Below are 22,074 nucleotides of genomic sequence, written 5' to 3' on the forward strand. Positions count from 1 at the left end.
CGGCAGGAGGATCAGAAAGAAATCACAGCTGGGCTGCCGCTTGATCTCAGGCAAGTTGCCGAGCCTCTTGCATAAAACGGAGGAATAAAATCAACCTCCTCCCTACCTCCCAGCTGTGGCGACTTGGAGGTGAAAGGAAACGTGTCCAGAGGGCATAGCGTCTGCTGATAACTGTGATGTAAACAGCGGGGGGGCACAGAGGGGGTGGCGCATGGGCAGAGGGGGACTTGGAACCAGAGTTGGGGGATTGAACTCCAGCTCTGGCGCTTCCTGGCTGTGTGACTGTGGTTGGTTGCTTCACCTCTCTGAGCCTCAGGTCGTCAAGGGGAGTGCTGATACTCAGCCCCTCTACTTCCAGCTGCGATGCTGAGGCCCAAGTGCATGAAGAATGTAGAAAGCTTTGAATAAACCTGACGGCTTTTCAGGTGCTTTCTGGGGGCTGCTGGTGGTGACTACCGTTTTCTGAACAGGGAACATGCCAGGCACCAGGCCAAGACCTCACGCATTGTACCTCCATCCACCTAATGTACGGGTTGCAGATCAGGAAACCAAAGTTGAAAGCGCTTAAGGGCTTCGCTTGAGGCCCTGCAGCTGGGAACTCCTGGAGCTGGAGATTGAGACCCAAAGGCTCCTTCCTCCTTCCTCCCCGCTCCACCCCCCACATCAGGAGCCCTAATGAAATGGGATGGGGAGTTTGCCCACACCCAACACAAACAAAGGCCCGTGGCCTCCCCAGGATTTCTTGGTTTGGTTTTTACTCTTCTGGAAGACACCCAGAGAAAGAGGAACCTAGACTGACTGCCTGCCAGCCAGCCAGCCTCCCCCCCCCCCCCCCCCCCCCATCTCGGCGACAGCAGCCTGGCCCCGGAGCTGCTGCGTTCCTCGTTAATTCGCTGGGAGCAGCCTTCCCGCAGGCCTTTCTGAGAAACATCCAACTGTTTCCTGGCTACCAGCAGCCTCAGCCTTTGTCTGAAATCAGCTGAAACCACCTTTGCTGGCCTTTCCCGCCCACTGCTGAGAGAATAGCAGGATGTTTATTGTTCTAACGGGAGGGAAAATAAATGTAGTCTTTTCTTTTTAACTTTTCTTCGTTCATGTTTATTTCTTTTTTTTTTTCCTTTTCCTTTTTATTGAATTTATTAGGGTGACACCGTTAACAAAATTACACAGGCTTCAGGCGCACAATTCCACAACACATCAGCTGTACACTGTACTGTGTGTTCACCACCCCAAGTCAAGTCTCCATCCGTTTGACGATAAAATCTGAGCACCTTGCAATGGCCCGCGAGGCCCTCCGTGGCCTGGCTGTCAGCCTGCCTGCTCACCTTCTCTCCGCCCGGCCCCGGTGCTCCCACCAGGTGTGCTCCTCGAGTCCCAAGGCCAGGAGCCTCCCCACCTGGGGGCCTTTGCAGCGGTGGTTCATGACTTCCCAGGTCGCTGGGCCCCCAGGTCCTCCCCTTGCCCACGCATCATGTCACTCAGGTGGAGCTCAAAGGGCACCTCCTGGACCACCTGGCTGGAGCCGACCCTGCTTTCGAGGCGCTGCCTGGTCCCCTAACTGGGGCGCCCCTAGCACATAACCCCATCGTCTCTGGAACGACCTTGTTCACAGGTTCGGTTCTGTGCCATCGTGGATCTCAGCCACTGGACACAGGGCCCACGGAGGCGGTCTGAGCTCAGCGCATCCTCTGCAGCTGGACCGGGCCTGGCTCATCACAGGTGTGTTTGGAAGGGAGGGGGGAGGGAAGGAGAGGAAAGGAGATTTTGAACAGCAACGCGGTGCTGCCTGGAACACCCTGGAACCACAAGCAGGACGTCCCTGCAGAGGGACCGGCAACACTTCACAAATGCACAGAGTTACAGACATCTAACCAACCGCCACTCCTGTGACTGTGACATGAGGGGTCCTCTGGGTGCCCCACGGAGCAAGAAGCAGTCTGTCCACTGTGGGGTTCCCACAGCAACACACCCCGAGGGAGGCCAGGCCCCAGGAGAGCCTGGAAGCCTGTCAGCCTCACCGAAGCTAACGCCAGCCTGGAACCAGCCACCAGCTTTCATGTTGTTTTTCTGGGAGAAGAGTGTTCTTAGCCCGATGCCTCCTGGAGGTTACCTGTTGGTAAGTTAGAGGGGTTGAATTCTGCAGACCCAGGAAGGGCTCACCCTTGGCAAGTGGCCGCTGGGCTGGACCGAGGACAGAGGCTGCCACGCAGCAAACACCAGCCGCATGTCAGGTGGCGTTTAAGGGAACCCCACAACCCTGGCCCATTTCACAGATCAGGAAACTGAGCTCTAGGGAGATCACGGCACCTAACCTAGACAGCCCCACTAAGCGACAGAGCTGGGCCTGAATCCCAGTCCCTGCCGCACACTGTCTGTCCGCACCTCGGTCACTTCCGCTGCTGACCTGCTGCTCTGGGGCACCCCACAGGGTCCCAGGTGTGCGCCAGCATGGGTGTTGGCCCAGGGCCAGGGGCCTGGGGAGGGTGCAGGAGCCCCAGGTGGGCTCGGCCAGCTTCCCCTTGGGCTGGAGTAGCCATCCTTGAAGCGTTTAATGTTCTCACCTTGGCTTCCAGCCAAGCAGGACTGACACGGTCAAGGGCCTATGAGTGAATCGGGTCCCTGCCCCACCCATCTGTCCCCAGCCCCTCCCTGCCCCCCACAAGGACAGGGAGGACCAAGGAAGGGGTGGAGGTGAGAAGGCACCCAAGAAACTTCAGCTGGAGGGCGGCCTCTCGCCTCTGCACAGTCATTTCTGTTCAGCCCAGCAGAGCAGTCCCTGGGGCTGTGGGACAGCAATGACTGGGGTGGGAGGGGCGGGAAGATGGAGACACGCAAGATTGAGTCTCCTGCTCCATCTGAGGGGCGGGCCTGGCCGTAAGCACCTAGAGTCGTCTCCCACCTCCGAGGCCGCTCTGGGAGACAGCGGGGTTTCTCCGAGTATGACAGCCTCCACAGGACACTTATCACTCCTTCCTGACTGCGGCCGTTCAGGAAGGGGGTGTGCACATGTGTGAGGTGCCCTGCACCCTGGGAACTGCCACCCTGAGCAGCAGGGCCCTGGTCCACCTGCCCATCTGAACAGCAGAGGCTAAGAAGGCCCTGTCACTGGAGGGCAGGGATATTCGCCGGCCCGCACTGACCACGGGCGGGGCCTGGAGTCCTGCGGGGGGGTGGGGGGGGCGCTTCCAGCTCCTGCATGCAGCCCTCGGCTCACATTGACCCTTCAGTCCCTCCCTGAGACCCCCAGGCTGGGGCATCTGTGCAGCTTCTGTGATGCCCTCTCCCACAGCCCCTTCTGCAAACACCCCCAGGGAGCCTGGTGCAGAGCAGCTTTATTCAGAGTGTCCTCCAGGCAGGCCTGGGCCAGGGCGCGGGAGTTACAGGGAGGAAGACCCTCCAGCAGCGGAGGGGTGGCTCTGCGGGCAGCAGCGCCCTGTCCCCAGAGGCCGGGCAGAGGGGTGGCGGGATCCCCGTCCTCATAGCTTCCCAAAGGCTCTCAGTCTCCATGAGAGAGTCCTCAGCCTTATGGTCATTGGTAAGGAACTTTGTGAATTTTTAAAAGATCATGTTCTGTGAAGGGCTCTTGGGCGAGGGAGTGTGTCATTTCATTAAGCAGATGTCAGCGGCCGCCACAGGCAGCCTGAGCCCTGCCCACGAGGTGCTGGGCGCGTGCTGACATCGGGCACGGAGGCTCGGGTGCAAAGCCGCCCACACAGGCATTTGGGCAAAGATCACCCATCCCACATGAACTTCTCCAGGTTCTGGTGTAACGGTCTCTTCAACTTCCCCCAAAATACCTGAGAGGTCTCAGAAACGGCCCCTGCGATTCCTGACCCGGCCCCGACTTCCTCCAGCGACGAGAGGCTGGTGCGTAAACAGCAGCTTTCAGGACTGGCTTCGGAGGGTAATTCCAGGACCCGAGACTCGGTGCCTGGCCTGCCGCCCCCTGTCGTCCGTCCACGGGTCCCTTTCCAAGGCCACGCGCCTGTGTACACGCGTCTGAAAGCCCTGGGAGAGCAGGCCAGCCGACAGATTATTCCTTAGTGTGCGATGCAGACATCCTGACCCCATACTGAGTTACACAGAGCTTCCCCCCAAGCCCAGGATAAGGCAGACGTGGCTTTTGACATCCATGTCCCAACACGGGTGCGGAGCAGCTGCTGCAAGAGGCAGGCCTGGTGCCATGGGGACCCACGAGGGCGGCAGATCCGGGGAAGGGCATCTTCATTTCCCAGGACAGAGCGGGCGGTGCCCACCGAGCAGGCAAGGACCCCGAAGGGCCCACCGTCACTGGGACTGGGAGGGACATTCTGAGATGAATGAGTTGGTCCTAGGCCGGGGGTCCACCGTGGGGCCACAGAACAGGGAAAGGGCAGCACCAGGAGGGTCCCCCCTCGGCCCACGCAGGGCTGGAGGCAGGCTGGGCACCACCAGGCATAGGGCACAGAGCAGAGCATGGCCGCAGTGGCTGAGACGGGCCAGCCGGCCGCCTGATCCCTCTGTTTCCCTTCTGACGGAGGAGAAACCACAGGCACTGGCTCAAGGCCACTGCGGGCCGAGTTTACAGTAACTGCGGGCTGTTGGCCTGGTAGCAAGGCCCCGTGGGTATCTCTCCAGGGGCCCAGTTGAGGGGAGAAGGCTTGGGGTGTGGGCCTCATGGCCTCTGCCTCAGGTGGGCTCCACCCTGGAGGGCGGGGGGCCCATGCCAGGACTCTGGGGTATCTTCTCAGTAGCAGCAGAGGCGAAGCGTCCAGTCCCTACTGTCTGTCTTTCTGTTGCCCCAGCAAACATCGCATTCATATCCAACACCCTGGTTGTCTCCCCTGCACAGCCCACTGCCCTAGGGTCAGGGTGGGGGCAGCTGGGTGGGGATGCAGGTGGAGACCCCCAGGCCCCTCCTGCATTGACCACTGGGTGCTGGAAACTCAGGTCAGCAGATGGGCCTCTGCACCAGCGTGGCCCACCCTGCAGCCCTGTCCCAGGGGCGCCCAGCTGCTCTCTCAGCCCCAGCCAGGCCTCACTTCCCAGACGCCGTCTCAGGCAAGGGGTCCTCCTTCCCTTCCTCCTCCACCGAGAACATGACATCCCCGCAGCTGCCCAGAGGTGGTTCCGTCTCCTGCTCCGGGTAGTGTGGGGCATGGTCCATCTCCAGGTCCTCCTCGAGCTCGGGCCCCGCCGGCCCCGCCAGGCCCCGGCCCTCCGGCGCCTCGGTCTTCACGGTCCCCACGATCACTGTGTCGGCCTTCATGATGTAGATTTTCTCTGCAAAGCGGAAGGAGACGCGCGGTGAGAGCCCAGAGAGTGAGCAAGGGGGCGGAGGAGGGCCCCAGCCCAGCTCTGCCACCCCCGCTGTGTGGCTCAGGCAGGTGGCACAACCTCTCTGGTGCGCAGTAAGCCCTGCCAACCTCACAGCCAGGAACTGGGTGCTGAGGAGTTAGCCACTGGCCCACTTGCTACCTATGGGTGATGGTTGTGGTTGCCTGGGCACTTCTGCAAGGATGGGGTGGGGAAGGAGAGAACGGGGACAGGAGAGAAAGCCAAGCATGGGGAGGAAGCAAGTAGAATCAGTCCCCATGGCTCCTGCAAATGTCCACTGTAATCGAGAATGAAGACTAAAATAATAACACGAGCACCAGGGAACTCGAGAAGAGGTTCACTCTCCACACTTTAGCTCCTGAATCCTCGCATCCCTTCTGCCAGGTAAACAGTCTGTTCTTATCCCCAGTTACAGGTAAAGGCCCTGGAGCCCAAAGAGGCTCAGTGACCTGCCCAAGGTCACCAGGTAGTTAGCAGAAATCCCCAAAGCAACTCCTGCCCCGCTGCCCGTTCCACTCCTTTCCACAGGCCTAAAGCAGAAACCAGCGTGTCCCGGAGTGTCAGGATGCTCTGGTGTTCGCCATGCAAGTTCAACCCAGCAAGCCGGGCAGCTGTCAGCCCCTGCAGAACCCTCAGCCGTGAGTAACCAGCAGCCTGATTCTGGCAGCTTTGGGAGGGGCGGTATATTTCAGTGTTAATCGCTTATCACCCACCCTCCCCCCCGCCCCCGCCCCCCGACACACACACCGAGGCCTCATGGCTGTGCCTGCCTAGCACACAGTAGGACTGCTTATGTATGTCACTTGGATGAAAGACCCGCCCAGCCCATTAGAGGTGTGATTCCCCGGGTCCACCATTTCCTTCCTTTGGGGGTTTTGGAGGCTCAGGGGAGTTAAGGAAGCTGCCAAAGACGCTGGGAAGCGGGGAGCCCGGCCTGCAGCCAGGTCAGCTGACTCCAAGCACCAGCTGGGCTTCTTCCGGTATCGCAGGCTCAGGGCAGGGTCCCAGCTCCCCGCTGCTCAGCCCTGGGTTCTGGAGGCCGAATGGGGAAGCTCAAGAGGGAACTTGAGAGCTGGGGTGGGGCGGGGGGCTCGGGATCCCTGCTTCTCTGGGTAACCGGTTACACCCCTCTGATTCAGGAACCCCCAAAATATTCTTGGGGCCCCTGCACCCTCAATCCCATTACATAATGCCAGTGCTTCTGTGTTGGTTTTAACACCCCCAGGAAAGAGAGAAGTGTTCAAAATAGCAGCAGGAACTAAAGAGGATGCGGGGGAGAGAGAGACACAAGCTGTGGGCTGGGACCCCCTACACCCCAAAAGAGAGAAGAGGGCCTCAGGCCTCAGCCACACACATCTTCACCAAGACCTGCAGGCCCCTTGCCCCAGGAGGTGAGAGAGAGGGCGGGCACAGAGGGGGTCAGGCAGGGCTAGAGGAGGTGAGAGAAAGATGGACAGAGACAGAGAGGAGCAGGGTGCGTTGTCCAAGTTGAAGAGACCAAATTTGGGGGCCAGACTATCATTCCCCTCACATTCCTGCTTCCTGAGTCCTCTGGCTCCGACCCCATCACAGAGCTGCCCAGCCCCCAGTCTGCAGGGGGAGGGTTTTCTAGAAGCTACTGGGATTCCTGACTCACCCAGGGCTCCGCATCCAGGGAAGCTGTGTAAGTGTGTGTGTTGGGGTGTGTGTGTGGGGGGGGTGAAGGTGGGGGAAAGGGGCCGCCTGCCTGGTGCTATGGTCAGGGGGAGTGATGAAGCTCAGGCAGGAGTTTGGTCCCCTTGGGAATTGAACAAAGGGGTGCCCCTCTGAGGTAGTGTCAGAGGGACAAGGGGCTCACTGCCCCTTGGGGATCCCAAGAGAGCCTCCCAGGCTTTCCCTCCCACCACCCCACGCCCAGCAAGGCCCGCAGGCTGGCTTGGCTCTGGGCAGGCTGCCCATGCCGCTGCCTGCACCGCTCCCCACACCCCAGCTGCCCTGGGAGTCTGGTACCTGCTTCCGCCACCCCCTCAAACACTCCAGAACCCCACCCGCGCACTTCCAGGCACTGAACTCAGCACAGGCTTGAAACTCCAAATTAGGGCTTCTTGGGAAATGTGAAGGAGATGCCTTTGGCGATATTTCCCAAAACTCATTAGAAAAAAAAAAAAAACCAAAGCTGCAGCTCCCAAAGTTTCCGTTTGATACGAAAGACTCTGCCCTAAAGAGTTCTGTCCACCAGGCCTGCCATAGAAATGTGTGCTGCGACCGCAAATGCCTCTTTGGTGTCATCCGAGTGGTGGTTAACCCTCCGGAGAAGACGAGGAGGGGGCGCACCGGGGCCCTGGCCCCAGGGGCTCACAGACAGGCGGGGGGCAGGAGAAGGCCACAAACACAGCCAGGCTGCCAGGGCTGAGGACACTGGGTGGGAGGCCTGGAGTCGGGGGGAGCACAGCAGAGGCCATCTGGCCTAGACAGGAGAGCGGGAAGAGCAAGGAAAGCTTCCGGGAGGAGGAGGGAATAAACAGGGTCTTCAAGTGGGTGGTGCTGGCTGTCCCAGGCAGGGAAGCAGCTCCCACAGAGAAGCTTAGAAGTGAGCAAGGGCTCCGTACGCTTAGGAAACTGCCATTGAGCGGGGGTCAGGAGGCAGGTGAGCCTGGTGGAGAGAAGGCAGCTGGTGACCAGCCTTGAATGCCGGAATAAGAACCCTGGCAGTCATCCAGAAGTAGCAGGGACCCCTGGCGGGTTTCAAGCAGGGTGTAATAGAGAGGTATACAATTTGGGAGAAACGTCCTGGTGGTAGTAGGCAGGAGAGGCGGCGTGAGGCCTGGGCGAGGCCGAAGTGGGGTGGGGGAGTGTTCGAGCCGGAGGGCAGCTGTCATTTGGGAAGTGCTGGCCGTGGTGCCCGCAAGGCCACCAGGATGGTGGTGCAGACAAACCTGGGGTTTCGGACGAGCCGCAGCCCTGCCACCTCACAGTCGTGTGCCCAGGAAAGTCGTGTCACCCCCGCCCCATCCAGTTTCCCCAATTGCGAAAAGGGGAAGACACCAGCCTCCCAGGCGGTGTGACCGTGAGGTGACGCTCGCACGGTGCCCGGAATGATCAGGCCAGTGGCGGCTCTTACATCACTGTGTGTCTTCCGGGTCCCCTCAGGGGCTCTCTGTTGGGGGCTGGGGGCAGTGTTCACTTTTCTCTCTAATAATAGGCAGGGGGCGCCTCTTCCCTCCACCCCACCCCACAAGACAACTTCAGCGATTATTTCAGGAGCCCCCGCTCCCCCCCATCGGCCCCATGAAGTCAGGGCCACCACCGCTGTCTCACAAGCTGACAGGGTAGCCAAGCACATCTAATACTCTCACCAAAAGCACCTCCCACTCACAAGGCTGTGGGAGAGTCCACGCCTGGGGCCTTCCAGACCCAGGGTCCCCACTTCCAGGTGGGGGCCAGGGGCCCAGCACCCATCTCCCCACTGCCCTCTTAACCCTGACCACGCTAGGGACACCAGCCAACTCACCGATCCTGTTGTTGGTATGTTCCGTGGTCACCCGGGGCTCGGGAAGGTCCCTGGGGGACGAGGGGCTCCCGGCTGGGCTGGCCCCCACCAGCGGCAGGCTCTCCAGGCCGGCTGCCCCCACGTGGGTGCAGGGCTCCACAGCCAGGGGGTTCATTAACCCCAGCGTTTCTGTGCGGGGCCCTGTCACCAGCAGGCTCTTCAGCTCCTGTGGGCACAGAGGAGGCAGCGCTGATGCAGGGCGCCCGCCCCCCGCCACCTGTCCCCAAACTGCGAAGCCCCGTTTTCTCATCTCTATTCACCCCAGCCAGTCTCCCTTTCTGCTTGAGGGCTGCCACCCGCCACCGGGCTTCCCAGCCTCGACAGCCTGGCGCACCTGCGCAGTAAGTTCCGGGAGAAACGTGCTGCTTTTAGCGTGTACTAAATAAGGATCGTGGCCAACATCATACGTGTGTACCCCGTGACACATGTTAATCCTCATAGCCATCCCCTGAGGTGACTAATATTAGCAATCTCTCCATTTTACAGGTCAGGAGACTGAGGCACAGAGTCAAGTGACTTGCTCAGGGTTAGTAAGTGTCAGAGCCAGGCCTTTATATATATATATAATTGACTCTTTTACAGAGAGGAAGGGAGAGGGATAGAGAGTTAGAATCATCGATGAGAGAGAAACATCAATCAGCTGCCTCCTGCACACCCCTTACTGGGGATGTGCCCGCAAACCAAGGTACATGCCCTTGACCGGAATCAAACCTGGGACCCCTCAGTCCACAGGCCGACGCTCTATCCACTGAGCCAAACCGGTTAGGGCCAGAGCCAGTCCTTGAACCCTGGCATCTGGCTCCGGGATCCACGCGTGTAAAGGCTGGTCTATACATGTTGGCCCCAGGCCTCCCTTACTGCCCAGCCCTGACCTCCTGGGACAGTAGTCAGTTATGACTACACTAATGTATTCTAAAAAGTGCTGCGTCTTCAGGAAAGTGTTGGCTAGTGTTTGACTTTGATAGGTAACTGCAAAGGAGAAGCGGTCTCATGGAATGTTCTAGTCCATAGCATTTACCTGCTGCCTTCGGAGTGGAATGAGTTTGAGTAATTCAGAAAGTATAGCTACATAATCCTGAAAATTCTTTTATAACAATTTGAAGTCCAAAAGACAGCATTTTTAAACAATTTACTATTAAGGTGTTAGCTCAAGTAGCTAAAAGATATTTGATTCTCTTACAAATCACCGAATATCTTTTCCATAAATGTCTTGGTGTTATAACAGCAACTTCTCTGACCCAAGTGTATTTGAATGTGATCTCTCATAATTTTAAATTGAACTCATATTGTGGTTCTGCCTCTTATGTTTAAAAAGTAAAGGATGGAGCCCAGCTGGTGTGGCTCAGTGGTTGAGAGTCAACCTATGAACCAGGAGATCACAGTTCAATTCCCGGTCAGGGCACATGCCTGGGTTGCGGGCTCGATCCCCAGTAGGGAGTGTGCAGGAAGCAGCCTATCGATGATTCTCTCTCATTATTGATATTTCTCTCTCTCTCTCTCTCCCTCTCCCTTTCTCTCTCTGAAATCAATAAAAATATATTTTAAAAAGCTAAAAGGTGGAAACCTTTCTCCATGTATGTATAAATGCGTTTTATTGTGGGTTGTTATTTTTTTGTTTTGCTTTTTAAGACTTTATTTCAACCTAACTATGCTTAGAGAAATACACTTACATTGGTTAATAGAAGGCAATTTAAGTTTAACTTATTCTACATGATTTGGACCAAAAACTTGGTACATGGTTTAAGCATTAAAAAAAAAGGGGGGGGGGAATTAACCCTAAAGCCTTGCCAAACTCTCAATCCTACTACCCTCCTAATAATAGGAGGGTAGCCACCAGGGGGAAAAAAAAAGAATCTTCAATCTGGTTTATTTTTCAACTATTACAAGTGTATGTAAAAGATCCTCCAACAAATGCCACTAAAGCAGGCAGCAAGAACCCTGAGAAATTAACCTTTGGTTCGTCTCTGAAAAATAACATGTATTGCACAAGTCTATAAAATTGGTGCAACAAAACAGTGTTGTAATATTTCAAAGCCAGTTCACAAAGCTCAGTAGCTCATGGATGCTGCTGAAAAGGGTGGGGAGAGCCCTATACATGTGTGAAAGCTGCGCTATTTAGCTAGTATTACATGGAGACTGCAGATCTTCCACGGAGCAATGTTTGAGTTAAAAGAAAGTAATGAAAGATTTGATAAGTGAGGGGGGAAAGTGGGTGAACCATACATGCCTGAGACCCGCCATAGGGAGAGCTTGGTCCTGCCCCTCCCTCAGCTCCGGGGGCATTGCCCAGCTCCCACCGTGGGAGCTGCCTATGGGGAGGCGGGGGCTGGGCACAGAGCGGACGCAAGGACCAGCCCGGTGAGGACCGGGTGGATGGGCCCGTGCTGGGTGGTCCTGTGATCAGCAGTAACATCTGCACGGCCCTCTCCCGCGCCTGCGCACAGCGAGCCCCCCAAAGGGGCGGATGAAGCTGGTCTCCGAGGAGGCAGCTCAGGGCAGCGGCTCGGAGCACTGGCGCTAGAGTCACAAACAGGGGCTCAAACCCTAGTGGGTCTGCTCCCCGCTGCGGAGCCACCTTCCCTGCTGGGCCTCAGTGTCCCCTTTTATAAGCGGGACCTCCGCATGCCGTGAGGACCCCCTGAGATGACGTTGAGGGCGCACAGAGCGAGGTGCCTGCTCCAGGTAAATGCTCGGTATGGGGCAGCCACGTGTTTAAAATTCTTGCTACTGATCTGTCAGCCCAGTGCGAGGACAGGACGCGGGAGGAGTGAAGGAGAAAAGGGGAAGCAGATCCAGGCTTCCTCGTGACCTGACCACACCTGGCACCCAAAGCAGCCAAAACCAAGCCCTCGGTCTGGCGGGCCTTTCTGGAAGTCCCCGGCGAGAGGAGCCAGGAGCCAGGCCGTTGAGGGTGGGGGGAGGGACGGCATCCTGGGCCAGGGCGTGGCTCAGAGCTCCCTGCCCCTGCCCCCGCCCCTCCCCCCAGACCCAGCAGGGGCTGGCAGGGGACCAGGTGGCGCTCAGCAGCAGCAGGTCTGCGGAGGAGTCAGACTTAGGGGCACCCCGCTGGGACTCGGGGCAGCTACTTACTGTCTGGTTCCTCGGGAGCCTGGAATCTGCAAAGAGAAAAAAGGGACAAGTTCACCAAGGAGGGCCAGGCAGCCCGGGGCCCTGCCCGCCCCACACGTGGACAAAGGCCCCCCCTGGCTCCCCCGTGGGAGCTGATGCCCCATTGGGCCCTCTGTCTGGAGAGCAGAGGGCAGGTTTCAGGGTCCGTGCCTACTCCCAGGCCCGGCCACAGGGGCTCACTGCCCAGTGCTCACTTCTCCGGGGCTGTCAGAGACCAGGGGACTCATCTCTCCTCCGGCCCTCAGGCCCCTGAACCCCTCCCCAGTCCACCTGCCCCCCCACCCCCCACCCCTCCACACACACACACACAGTTCAGGGGAAGCATGCGCTCTGCTAGAGCCAAAGAGGCTCCCGCTGACTCAGAAACTGCCACCACCTTGTAGCACGCGGGGCCGGAAGAGCCCAGAGCTCCCCAGTCACTGTGTGAGGCGCACGGAGGACCTCAAGGCGGGTGATAGAGGGGCTGGCGGCCCTGAGGACGCTCCTGAGTCGTGTGCCAGGCGAGCCTGAAGCCAGATGATCCTGGAGCGCTTTGGGCTCGGGCCCCTGAGTGTGATTTTCTGTGGCCTCTGCTTTTAAAAGCCCATGTGACCGCCTTCGAGGAGGACAGCTGCTCACCAGTCCTCCCCCTCCTGCAGCCACACCCTTGGTGGGCTCAGGAGGTGCTGATGCCATGACTCTTAGGGCACGACCTTTATCCTCTCCTCCCACGCCCTATTCTCCACTCCAATTGTTTTCTCATATTGAGTCGGATGCCAGGTCACAGCCAAGTGTAAGCCATGGCCAGGCATCTGGTCTATCCTAGAGCAAACGGGCTCCCTGGCTCAGACCACGCTTCAGGGACGCACAGCCTTTTCAGAGTCCAGGAGGCCGCCTGTGGAGACTCGGGATCCGTTGCTGCCAGGTGTGCACACCTCACCGGAGAAATCAGCTGAGTCACCTCCAGAACATTCCCCCTGATTCCAGCAGCTCCGAGGAACCACCAGCCCCGAATCCCAGCTGGAAACTCACGGGAGGCCCAGCAACCAGGGTAACAAGTGAGAGGGGCCAGCTGAGCCGTGTGGCCACGCAATGCCCATCAACAGGCAGAAAGTGCCCAACGGGGAGACAGACCAGAACAGCCATGAAAAGCAGCACATGTGCACAGGGACCCAGTCCTCGGTCCTGGATGTAACAAACGTGTCGCACTCAACTGCCTCTGACAACTGCTGCTCCCAGCAGAGTGGTCACCTGGGGAGGCCGGGCTCACTGCCACCGGCGGCCGCTGTCCACTGCCCGAGCCAGCACTTGGCGCCCTCTCTGGCCGGAGGCACATTCTTTTAAATGATGTCAGTGACACTGAACCTCTCTCCTTGGAGAGTGATTCTGTGTTTTGCCAACTTTGCTTGGTGCCAAGTCACTGGGGGGCGGGAGGGGTGACACAGGAACAAGACAAAATAAATAAAAATGATAAAACTCAGTCTTGGAGGGGACGTCGGTAATCACGTCCTATGAATGTTTCCTGTGAATGTTTCTTGAGAGCCAGCTGGCCATGAAAGTCTCACACCCTTTGCCCCAGTAACCCCTCTTCGGGGCACACCCTCAGGAAATAACTGGAAAGATAACAAGGCTGTGCCCAGCCTGGTGTTTGTAAGAACCGACTGCTGGGAGCGGGCCAGATGCCACCGTCCTGGAGAGGAGGCCTCCTGGCAGTGAGACCCAGCACACAGTGCCACCTCGCCCGGCCTCAGTCATCTTAGCCGCAAAATGGGGATGGGTCGCGCCAACGTTGCAGGGTTTTTGTGAAGATTAAAGGAGATCTCGAAAGTGAAGGGGCCCGTGAGCGATCACCCTGAGAGTATGCCCCCTTGATCTGATGTCATTAAATGACCCTGCCCCCGGTCCGTCCCCTCCCCTAAGACTATAACCCCAATCAAATCTGGACGGAAACACTTGGCAGGTTCCAATAGAAGTGCCTCCTACAACATAACGGAGCGGTCCTCCTCAACACTGCCAAGGTCATCGGAAACAACAGAGGTCAGAAACATCACAGCCCGGAGGAGCCTAAGGAGACCTGACGACTTAGCGTCACATGGTGTCCTCGGTGGGCTCCTGGATCTGCCCGGCTGGCGTGGCTCGGTGGTTGAGCATCGACCTATGAACCAGGAGGTCATGGTTCAATTCCCGGTCAAGGCACATGCCTGGGTTTTGGGCACAATCTCCGGTGGGGGGCATGCAGGAGGCAGCTGATCAATGATTCTCTCTCATCATTGATGCTTCTCTCTCTCTCTCCCTCTCCCTCCCTCTCTGAAATCAACAAAAACACATTTAAAAAAATAAATGTTAAAAAACTAAGGTGATGTGAATAGAGGATGGGCTTTACTGAACAGCCCTGTTTCGATGTTGCTTATTCACTATCACGAATGAATCCTTTAGTGTCAGATGTTAATAACAGGAAACTGGGTGGGGGTACATGGGGACTCGCTATTATTGTCTCAGACTTTCTGTAAATCTCCTCTAAAAAATAACGTCTACTTAAAATATGTTGGCATTCAGCCCTGGCTGGTTTGGCTCACTGGATAGAGCGTCGGACTGCGGACTGAAGGGTCCCAGGTTCGATTCCGGTCAAGGGCATGTACCCTGGTTGAGGGCACATCCCCAGTAGGGGGTGTGCAGGAAGCAGCTGATCGATGTCTCTCTCTCATCGATGTTTCTAACTCTCTATCCCTCTCCCTTCCTCTCTGTAAAAAATCAAGAAAATATATTTTTAAAAATGTGTTGGCATTCAAAAGGGGAGGCACCCAGGACGCTGCCTGGCACCCGGCGGGCCCCAGGACGCTGGCGCTCTATCACCACAGAGAGAAAGTCAGCACTTGACACTGAGTCTTGAGAGGAAACTATAAAGGCAGAATCCAGCAGGTGCCAACATCCGCCTCCCGCCGCGTTACAGCCCACATGTGCACTTTGATAAGGACTCCAAACAAACTGTGCCAAGCACAGAGGTCGGATTTCGTAAGAGCTTTTCCCTTAAAAATGTTGCTTCAGTCCACTGCCTTCGTCAATTGGTTTCACTCCTTTTGGAATAACTATGATCTTCCCATAACCGCATCTGGCACCCCAGGACGTGAGTCCAGGGACGCTGGGCATCGGTGGCCCTGCTGCGACGGTGCCTGGTGTCCTGGGGCTGCCCTGCGGCCACCTCGCTGAGCACTGCGTTCTGACTCCCAAGGCATCGTCCCTTCCGTCCTCCTTACTCTCCCTTTCGGTCCCATCCCCTCTCTGGCCTGAGGTCCCAGCGGCTGTGGGAAGCAGAACAGCTCCAAGGAAAGGATTTGGCCCAGAGGTTCAGCCAGGCTCTGGCACCGGCTCCCCGACTCCAACCCTGAGCTCCCTGGAGAGCTGGCGGACTCCAGAGCAGGGCAGGAAAGTACAAGCTAAGCTGGGAAAACCTTTAAGAAGGGCTCCCGCCCTGGCCGGTTTGGCTCAGTGGATAGAGCGTTGGCCTGCGGACTGAGGGGGTCCCAGGTTCGATTCCGGCCAAGGGCACATGCCTGGGTTGCGGGCTCAGTTCCCAGTAGGGGGCGTGCAGGAGGCAGCCGATCAATGATTCCCTCTCATCGATGTTTCTATCTCTCTCCCTCCCCCTTCCTCTCTAATCAATAAAACATATTAAAAAGAAAAAGAAGGGCTCCCAACACAAGGATGGGAACAAAAGGGCACAGGAGCCAGCTGGAAGTGGCCCCCCTTGGCCCAACCAGGGACAATTTGAACCTCAAACTAAACGCCAGTGGCAGCACGCACACGTCGGGTAGAACCACACGAGTGAAGAGAAGGGAAAGTCTGACAGAGGGGCAGGCTATTCACAGCCTCCAAGTAGCGCCCCTCAAAGGCGGAGCCATGACCACGGAGAGAAGAGCAGCCTCGGGAGGGGAAACCTGGCAGACACCACCCTGGCCCTTTGATCAAGGGCTCAGTGTGATCCCCACCGGCCATGGGACCAGAGGAACCCGGGAAGACGGAGGCTGCCAAGAGGCGCTCAGCGTCATGACGGGGCTCTTCCCACCAATGGTGCACCACCTGGATCCAGTCGCAAGGAAACACCAGGCAAAGCCGAGGTCAGGGTCACCTACAAAACCACACGTGGAACCCTCCCACGTGGCCAGGTCAGGAAGGTGAAGGGCGCGACAGGCGCCGACCAGAATCACCGAGACACGGCAGCCAAATGCAGCAGGAGACTCTGAACGGAACGCTTTTGCTACAGGGGACCTTGCTGGGGGGGATGGGGAAACCTGAACGGGGTCTGAGAACTCATTGGTGGTAACGCGTCAAGGCAGATCCTCTAGTTTAGATGGCTTTACTCCGGTTGTGTAAAAACATGCCTTATTCGTCTGAAACACACACACACACACACACACACACACACACACACACACACGTGTCAGAGATGACGGGCCTTAAGTCGGTGACTTAGATGGTCCAGGGAAAAGGAGTTCTTGGTACTGTGCTTGTGACTTTCTGTACTTGTGACTTTCCTGCGAGTTCGAAATTATTTCCAAACGACGACACACAGTTTTTTCCAAAGCAAACCTGCCTGAGTGAACTGAGAAAGTCATGACTTTCGTGTCCATCAAAATGAAGGAGGAAAAGAATTTTAACGGTGTTTCCCAACCAGGCGTGACCTCCCGCCAGGGGCCACCTGGCAGTGTCTGGTGACACGTTGGTGGCCACACTGGGAGGTGCTGCAGGTCCCTGGTGGGTCTGGAGACCAAGGAACTGGCCAGCACCCTCCAATGCACCGGACAGCCCGGTCCCAAATGTCAATCGATGAGGGGATGAGACCCTTTTTACAAAAGCCTCACCACCAACAGTAACAGCGAGATCCCGGTCAGACTGCTTTTAACCACGTGGCCTTACACAAGTCCCCTCCTTCCTGTGCCTCTGTCCCTCCTCTGTGAAATGGAGGCATCAGCAGTGGCTGCCTCGCAAGGATGCTGAGAGGGGTCAAATGAGATCATGTATGTGCTTTGCAGATGCCTGCCACCAAGGACACACGGCACAAAGTCAAATCAATTCAAGAGCAGAGCTGATGGGGGAGCATCGAATGGGCACATGCCCGGATCTCCAATGTGCTCCATCAGGCACCAGACCCCCCAGCCCTGCTGTTCCCGGAGGGGGCGGGTGGGGCCCACACTCCCTTCCTGCTAGCCTTCTGCCCCTTTGAGCAACTGACACAGGTCTCAAAGCCCAGGAGAGTGACGCAGCCACCTTCATTCCCAGCACAGGGCCACTCGGAATCCCACAGTGACATGATTGGAGTATATGAGTGAGCGAAGAAACACATGAACGTTCCTCCACTGCTGCACACTGCAGCTCCCTCCGCACGGAACGGGCATCGCCGCCGGCTCAATCCGGGCTCATCCTGTGCCCTGCGTGCTGACCGGGGGGCCTCCCCTGCCTTCCCTCTCAGCCTGGGGACCCCCAGGCACCCACCGAAGCCAGAGGGCCAGACCCGGCCACCCCTGAGTCTCAGGGCTCGGGGTTCCTTGTGGTCTGGCTTCTTAAGGGAAGGTGCTTTTCTCTCTCTCTTTCTCTGTGTGTGACAAAACTGCTATCACAAAGGATCGAAGAAAAAAATAAACTGACGGCAATGGAAATTCTAATACTAGAAAAATGTCAAGAAAGCAAACCCGGGTTTCAATGAGATACTGAGCCTGACAGCTCATGGAAAAAGGCTTGAAACTATCAAAACACGAAAAACCCCTGCGGAGGGAACACTAGCACCTGCTTGTGAAACTCATCAAATTCAAAACAAGCTCGGGGGACTGTTTTTCAAGCCCAAGTCAAAAGCGGGGCTACGGCAAGGCTCTCCAAGGGGCCTGGGGGGAAGGGGCACGGGGGCCATGACTTGGCCTGGGGCCGACCACTGGGCTCTGAGTGGGCAGGGGCTGGACAAGGCTTGGGGGGCGGAAGGCAGAGGGGACGGCACCGGGCCTCTAAGTCAGAGCAGCAACCTCAAGGACCAGCGCTGGAGCCGGAGCCGGAGCCCGAGGGGCACTTACGAGGAGGTGTGGCCCTGGGCCAGGTATCCGCCTCCTTAAGGGTCATCACCCGTCTCCCCTGGGAGACTAAATAGGGAGGGAGCCTGCCCTGCAACCAGAAGGGGCGCTCAGACCACTCATGTGCGCTGCTTCCTCTGTGGCCAGGGCCCCGCACGGAGTGTGCAGAAGGGCTGCCCAGGAGAGGGGCCCTGGGCACAGGACCCCCACCAGGTGGGCGCTGGAAGAGCCTGCTGCCTGGGTGGGTGGGGAGGACCGGGGCTCCAGAAGGCTGCCTGGAGGAGCTGGCCTGGAGGTTGGGCAGGGATCAGAGACAAGGACCAAGGAAGGGTTCAGAACAACCTAGCAGTGGGGAGGGCCTGGGATTCCTGGTGAGGAACAAGGCCCGGGCACAGGCAGGTCAGCAGACTGCAGCCCGCAGGCGCTCTGCACAGGCCCAGCTCCATCCACCCGCACGCCCACCCTCGGACTAGGTCCCGCTGTCCCCACCGTAGGGATGAGGGAACTGAGACACAGACGAATTAAGTAACCTCCCGAGGTGCAGCTTGTAAGTGGCGGAAACAGGACTCCAGCCCTATCAGCCTGCCCTGCTGACCCCTATGCCCTCGGCTGCCGGAGGAGGGGAAGGCGGGTGGAATGGGAGAGGAAAGAATAGGGAGGCTGGGAAAGAAGAGAGGAGGGAGGGCATTCAGGAATGCCTCTCCTGGGGGTACCGTGCAGAAAGGAATGAAAGGCTTAGCGGGCCGACTGGTGTGGCTCAGTGGTTGAGCATTGACCTATGAATCAGGAGGTCACGGTTCCATTCCCAGTCAGGGCACATGCCCAGGTTGCAGGCTCAATCCCCAGTGTGGGGCGTGCAGGAGGCAGCTGATCAATGAGTCTCTCTCATCATTGATGTGTGTGTGTCTCTCTCTCCCTCTCCCTTCCTCTCTGAAATCAATAAAATATATATTAAAAAAAGAAAGCCTTAGCCGCACACAAAGAAAGCTTCCTGCCAGCCCGCCGTTCAAGCACCGCACGGGACATGGCACAGTTTCCGCCACATTGTATTCCCTTTGCAGATGAGGTCATAGAAGAGGAGCCGCCGTGGGAAGCCATCAAGAGGGAGCCCCACGCCCAGGGCCCAGCCTGATGTGTGTCCCCGCGGCTCCAGCAGCCCCTCCCGACCCCTGACCACTTACCCGCAGCCTCGGGCTTGGGCCGGAAGGTCTGGACGGGATAGCACAGGTGGAGCTCTGGAATGACATCAGGAGGGGACTGGAGATGCCAGCCTCCGAGAGCCTCGGCGGGCAGGGCAGGGGCCCGGCTAGCACAGAGCACCCGCCTCCCCAGGCCCCGCGGACACATCACTCACTCTGCTGCATCCACTTCCAGCAGGCCCTGCGGTGGCACAGGAGGAGGGAGCCGGCGCAGACCACCACCGCCAGCAGCGCCAGCAGGCAGAGGAGCACGGGGCCTGCAACACAGAGGTGGGCCTGCACTCTCCGCCCCAGAGTCCACTTCCCAGGCTGAGCCAGGGGCCCTGCTGCCCCACACGGGACAGCCCTGCTGTCTCCACGGTGCTGCCAGGACTGAAACCAGACATGGTGCCTGGTCCAGCCCTCACCCACCTGCCCGCCCTCACCGGCTCCAGGAAGCCCATCAGGGTGGATTCATAGTGGGGAAAAGAGCAAACCATTTCTAGAGGGTGGGCAATGGAGGAGCCGGGGGGCCAGAAGGCAGAACGAAAGGACAAAGCGCGGGGCCTGCGGAGGAGGCGTGTGAGGGCGTCCCTCAGCCCTACGCCGCAGGGGCCATTCCAAACAAGGGAAACTGAGGCTCTCAAAGGTGAAGTCAAGGTCACCCTGAGAGTAAATGGCAGAATCTCGGCTCCAGCCAGGCCAGGGGGATTCCAGCGCCCACGCTGAACCGCTATCTGGGTGTATCTCTTTACATTTAACGTGCCTCCTCTCTTCTTTTGTCGCTTACGAAGATCGTGTAACTAGCTACTGCTTTTCGTGCATGTGTAGATGCTAAAAAAAAGTGGCTTGTGCCAATAAATGCTTCTCAAACTTTAACGTGCAGAGGAATCTCTGGGGACCGTGGTAAAAAGCGGGTTCGGATTCTGTAGGGCTGGGTGGGGCCATGGTTTGTTTTTCTAACAAGTTGCTGATGCTGTGAGTTCAGGGACCACGCTGGGAACCGCTGGCCTGAGGACCGCCGCCACCTGGTGTGCAATGCTGGAACTGCAAGTCCTAGAATGCATTGCACTTAGAGCAAATGTCTGCAAGGGAAGGTCTGGACTGGTAGCTACATACTCCCCTGCATGGTGCGTGCTATTCCAGCTCTACACGGGAGAAAACGGGGGCTCAAGGGCATTAAGCAACTAGCCCAGGTCATAAAATCCTTCACCACACACTTCCTGAGTAGCAATTATGGGCCACGGGGAGGAAGCTGTGAATGAAATCCCGACCCACAAGAATTAATGGGTAGCAAGTGGCAGCCCCGCAGCCCAGGAAGCTGGAAACCCGGGGTCCACCTTGGGCCCCCTACCCAGTGGATAACTGTAGACCGGGGAGCAGCCCCCTCCTTCCGCCCGCCTGGGAGGAAGGCCCTGCCTCCTGGGGGTGATCATTACCTGAAACCAGGATGGGTCTCCCCGCGGAGGAGAAGGAGACGGGAGCACTTGTTGAGAGGGAGGCGTCCTCCCGGGCATGGGTGGCGCCTCCTCCATGCCCCTTTCCAGCCAGGGAGATCCGGGAGGCGCTGGTGCTGCGGGCAGAGAAGCCAGAGGTGAGGCTGAGGACGCAGCCGGAAGAGGGGGCTTGCTCAGGAATGGTTCCCTTTCCCCAGATACCATCCCCAGGCGGGGGCTGCACTTCCAGGCTTTCTGGCTTGGTGCCAGCACAGAGCTGGGCACACGTTCTCCAAAGTGGCTTTGGGGCTTGGCACAGAGCTCCAGCCTGGACCCCACCCCCTCCTTCCAGTCCAGTTCCCCAGAAGGAGCCACTGAGTCACCTGGCCGGCACCTCGCTGTCCTCTGGGTTGGTGCTGCGGTTAAGGTGAGGCGGCTCGTAGGTGGTGTTCCTCTCAGCTGTGCCTGCAAAGAGTGGTCTTCAGAGTCAGTGCCAGGAGCTTACCCAGCAGGCACTGGTGGCCTCCAGGAGACCGCACAGCAAGGCCTCAAGGACATTGCAGTTGGGCAGGTTTGTGTCCTGGCTCTGCCTCCTCCCTTTGCCGACCCACCTCACCCTCCTTCTTTCCTTCCATGCAACAGTTCTTTATTGAGCACCTACTATGACTCGGTGTGCAGGAAGCTATCCATTGTCAAACACTATCATGAAAGCGCAACAAGGAACTCAGAAAGCTGATGAACCTTGAGTTTTAGCAAGGGCTAAAGCTATGCACCGATTGTTCTGTTGAGACAGTGGTGGCTTGAAGCAATTTCCTGACCTAATAGCCTTTAAGTAAATCTTTACTAATATTTACTGACCTTTGCGATAGTCTGTCTGCTACCAGATTGCTGTGCCTGAGAGCAAGATGTGTATCTAAAATTGAATAAAAGCTAACAGGTCCAGAGCTTCAGGGAGCTTTTCCTCTAGAGCAGTGGTTCTCACCCTTCCTAATGCCGCAACCCTTTAATACAGTTCCTCATGTTGTGGTGACCCCCAATTTCATTGTTCAAATTGAACATAATTAAAGCATAGTGATTAATCACAAAAACAATATGTAATTATATGTTTTCTGATGGTCTTAGGTGACCCCCGTGAAAGGGTCGTTCGAACCCCCAAAGGGGTCACGACCCACAGGTTGAGAACCGCTGCTCTAGAGGGCAGTTTCCACCTGGCTCCCCCATGGTTTCTACATTCATATCTCTTGTCTAGTGTTTTCATGTGTGCGTCAGCCCCTTCTCCAGATCCTGAACCCTTGCCGTGCTGGATGTGGCACCAGGGACTGTGCTGGGAGCTGGGATAGAGCAATGAGTAAAATACACAAGATCCCAGCCTCGGGGACTCACGGGCTGTGAGTGTGATTCAGGTGTCACACAGAGCATGACACCTAAAGCAAGGGACTCAACCCCTCCTG

General features: G+C 57.6%; 1 protein-coding gene across 1 annotated transcript in view; it reads right to left on the reverse strand.

Moving 5' to 3' along the window:
* Positions 1 to 1,105: 1,105 nt before the first annotated feature.
* TNFRSF8 (TNF receptor superfamily member 8) overlaps positions 1,106 to 22,074 on the reverse strand; it is a 64,489-nt gene continuing 43,520 nt past the window's right edge. Inside the window, exons 9-16 of the mRNA XM_059691226.1 lie at positions 21,007 to 21,088; positions 20,627 to 20,760; positions 19,364 to 19,465; positions 19,187 to 19,244; positions 18,605 to 18,618; positions 16,194 to 16,253; positions 8,807 to 8,959; positions 1,106 to 5,262 (exon numbers count right to left, since the gene is read on the reverse strand). Of these exons, the coding sequence (XP_059547209.1) occupies positions 5,018 to 5,262; positions 8,807 to 8,959; positions 16,194 to 16,253; positions 18,605 to 18,618; positions 19,187 to 19,244; positions 19,364 to 19,465; positions 20,627 to 20,760; positions 21,007 to 21,088 (848 nt within the window). The 3' untranslated portion in view covers positions 1,106 to 5,017. The remainder of the gene's footprint in view (positions 5,263 to 8,806; positions 8,960 to 16,193; positions 16,254 to 18,604; positions 18,619 to 19,186; positions 19,245 to 19,363; positions 19,466 to 20,626; positions 20,761 to 21,006; positions 21,089 to 22,074) is intronic.

This window comes from Myotis daubentonii, chromosome 3 (genome assembly GCF_963259705.1).
Source record: "Myotis daubentonii chromosome 3, mMyoDau2.1, whole genome shotgun sequence".
NCBI classification, from domain to species: Eukaryota; Metazoa; Chordata; class Mammalia; order Chiroptera; family Vespertilionidae; genus Myotis; species Myotis daubentonii.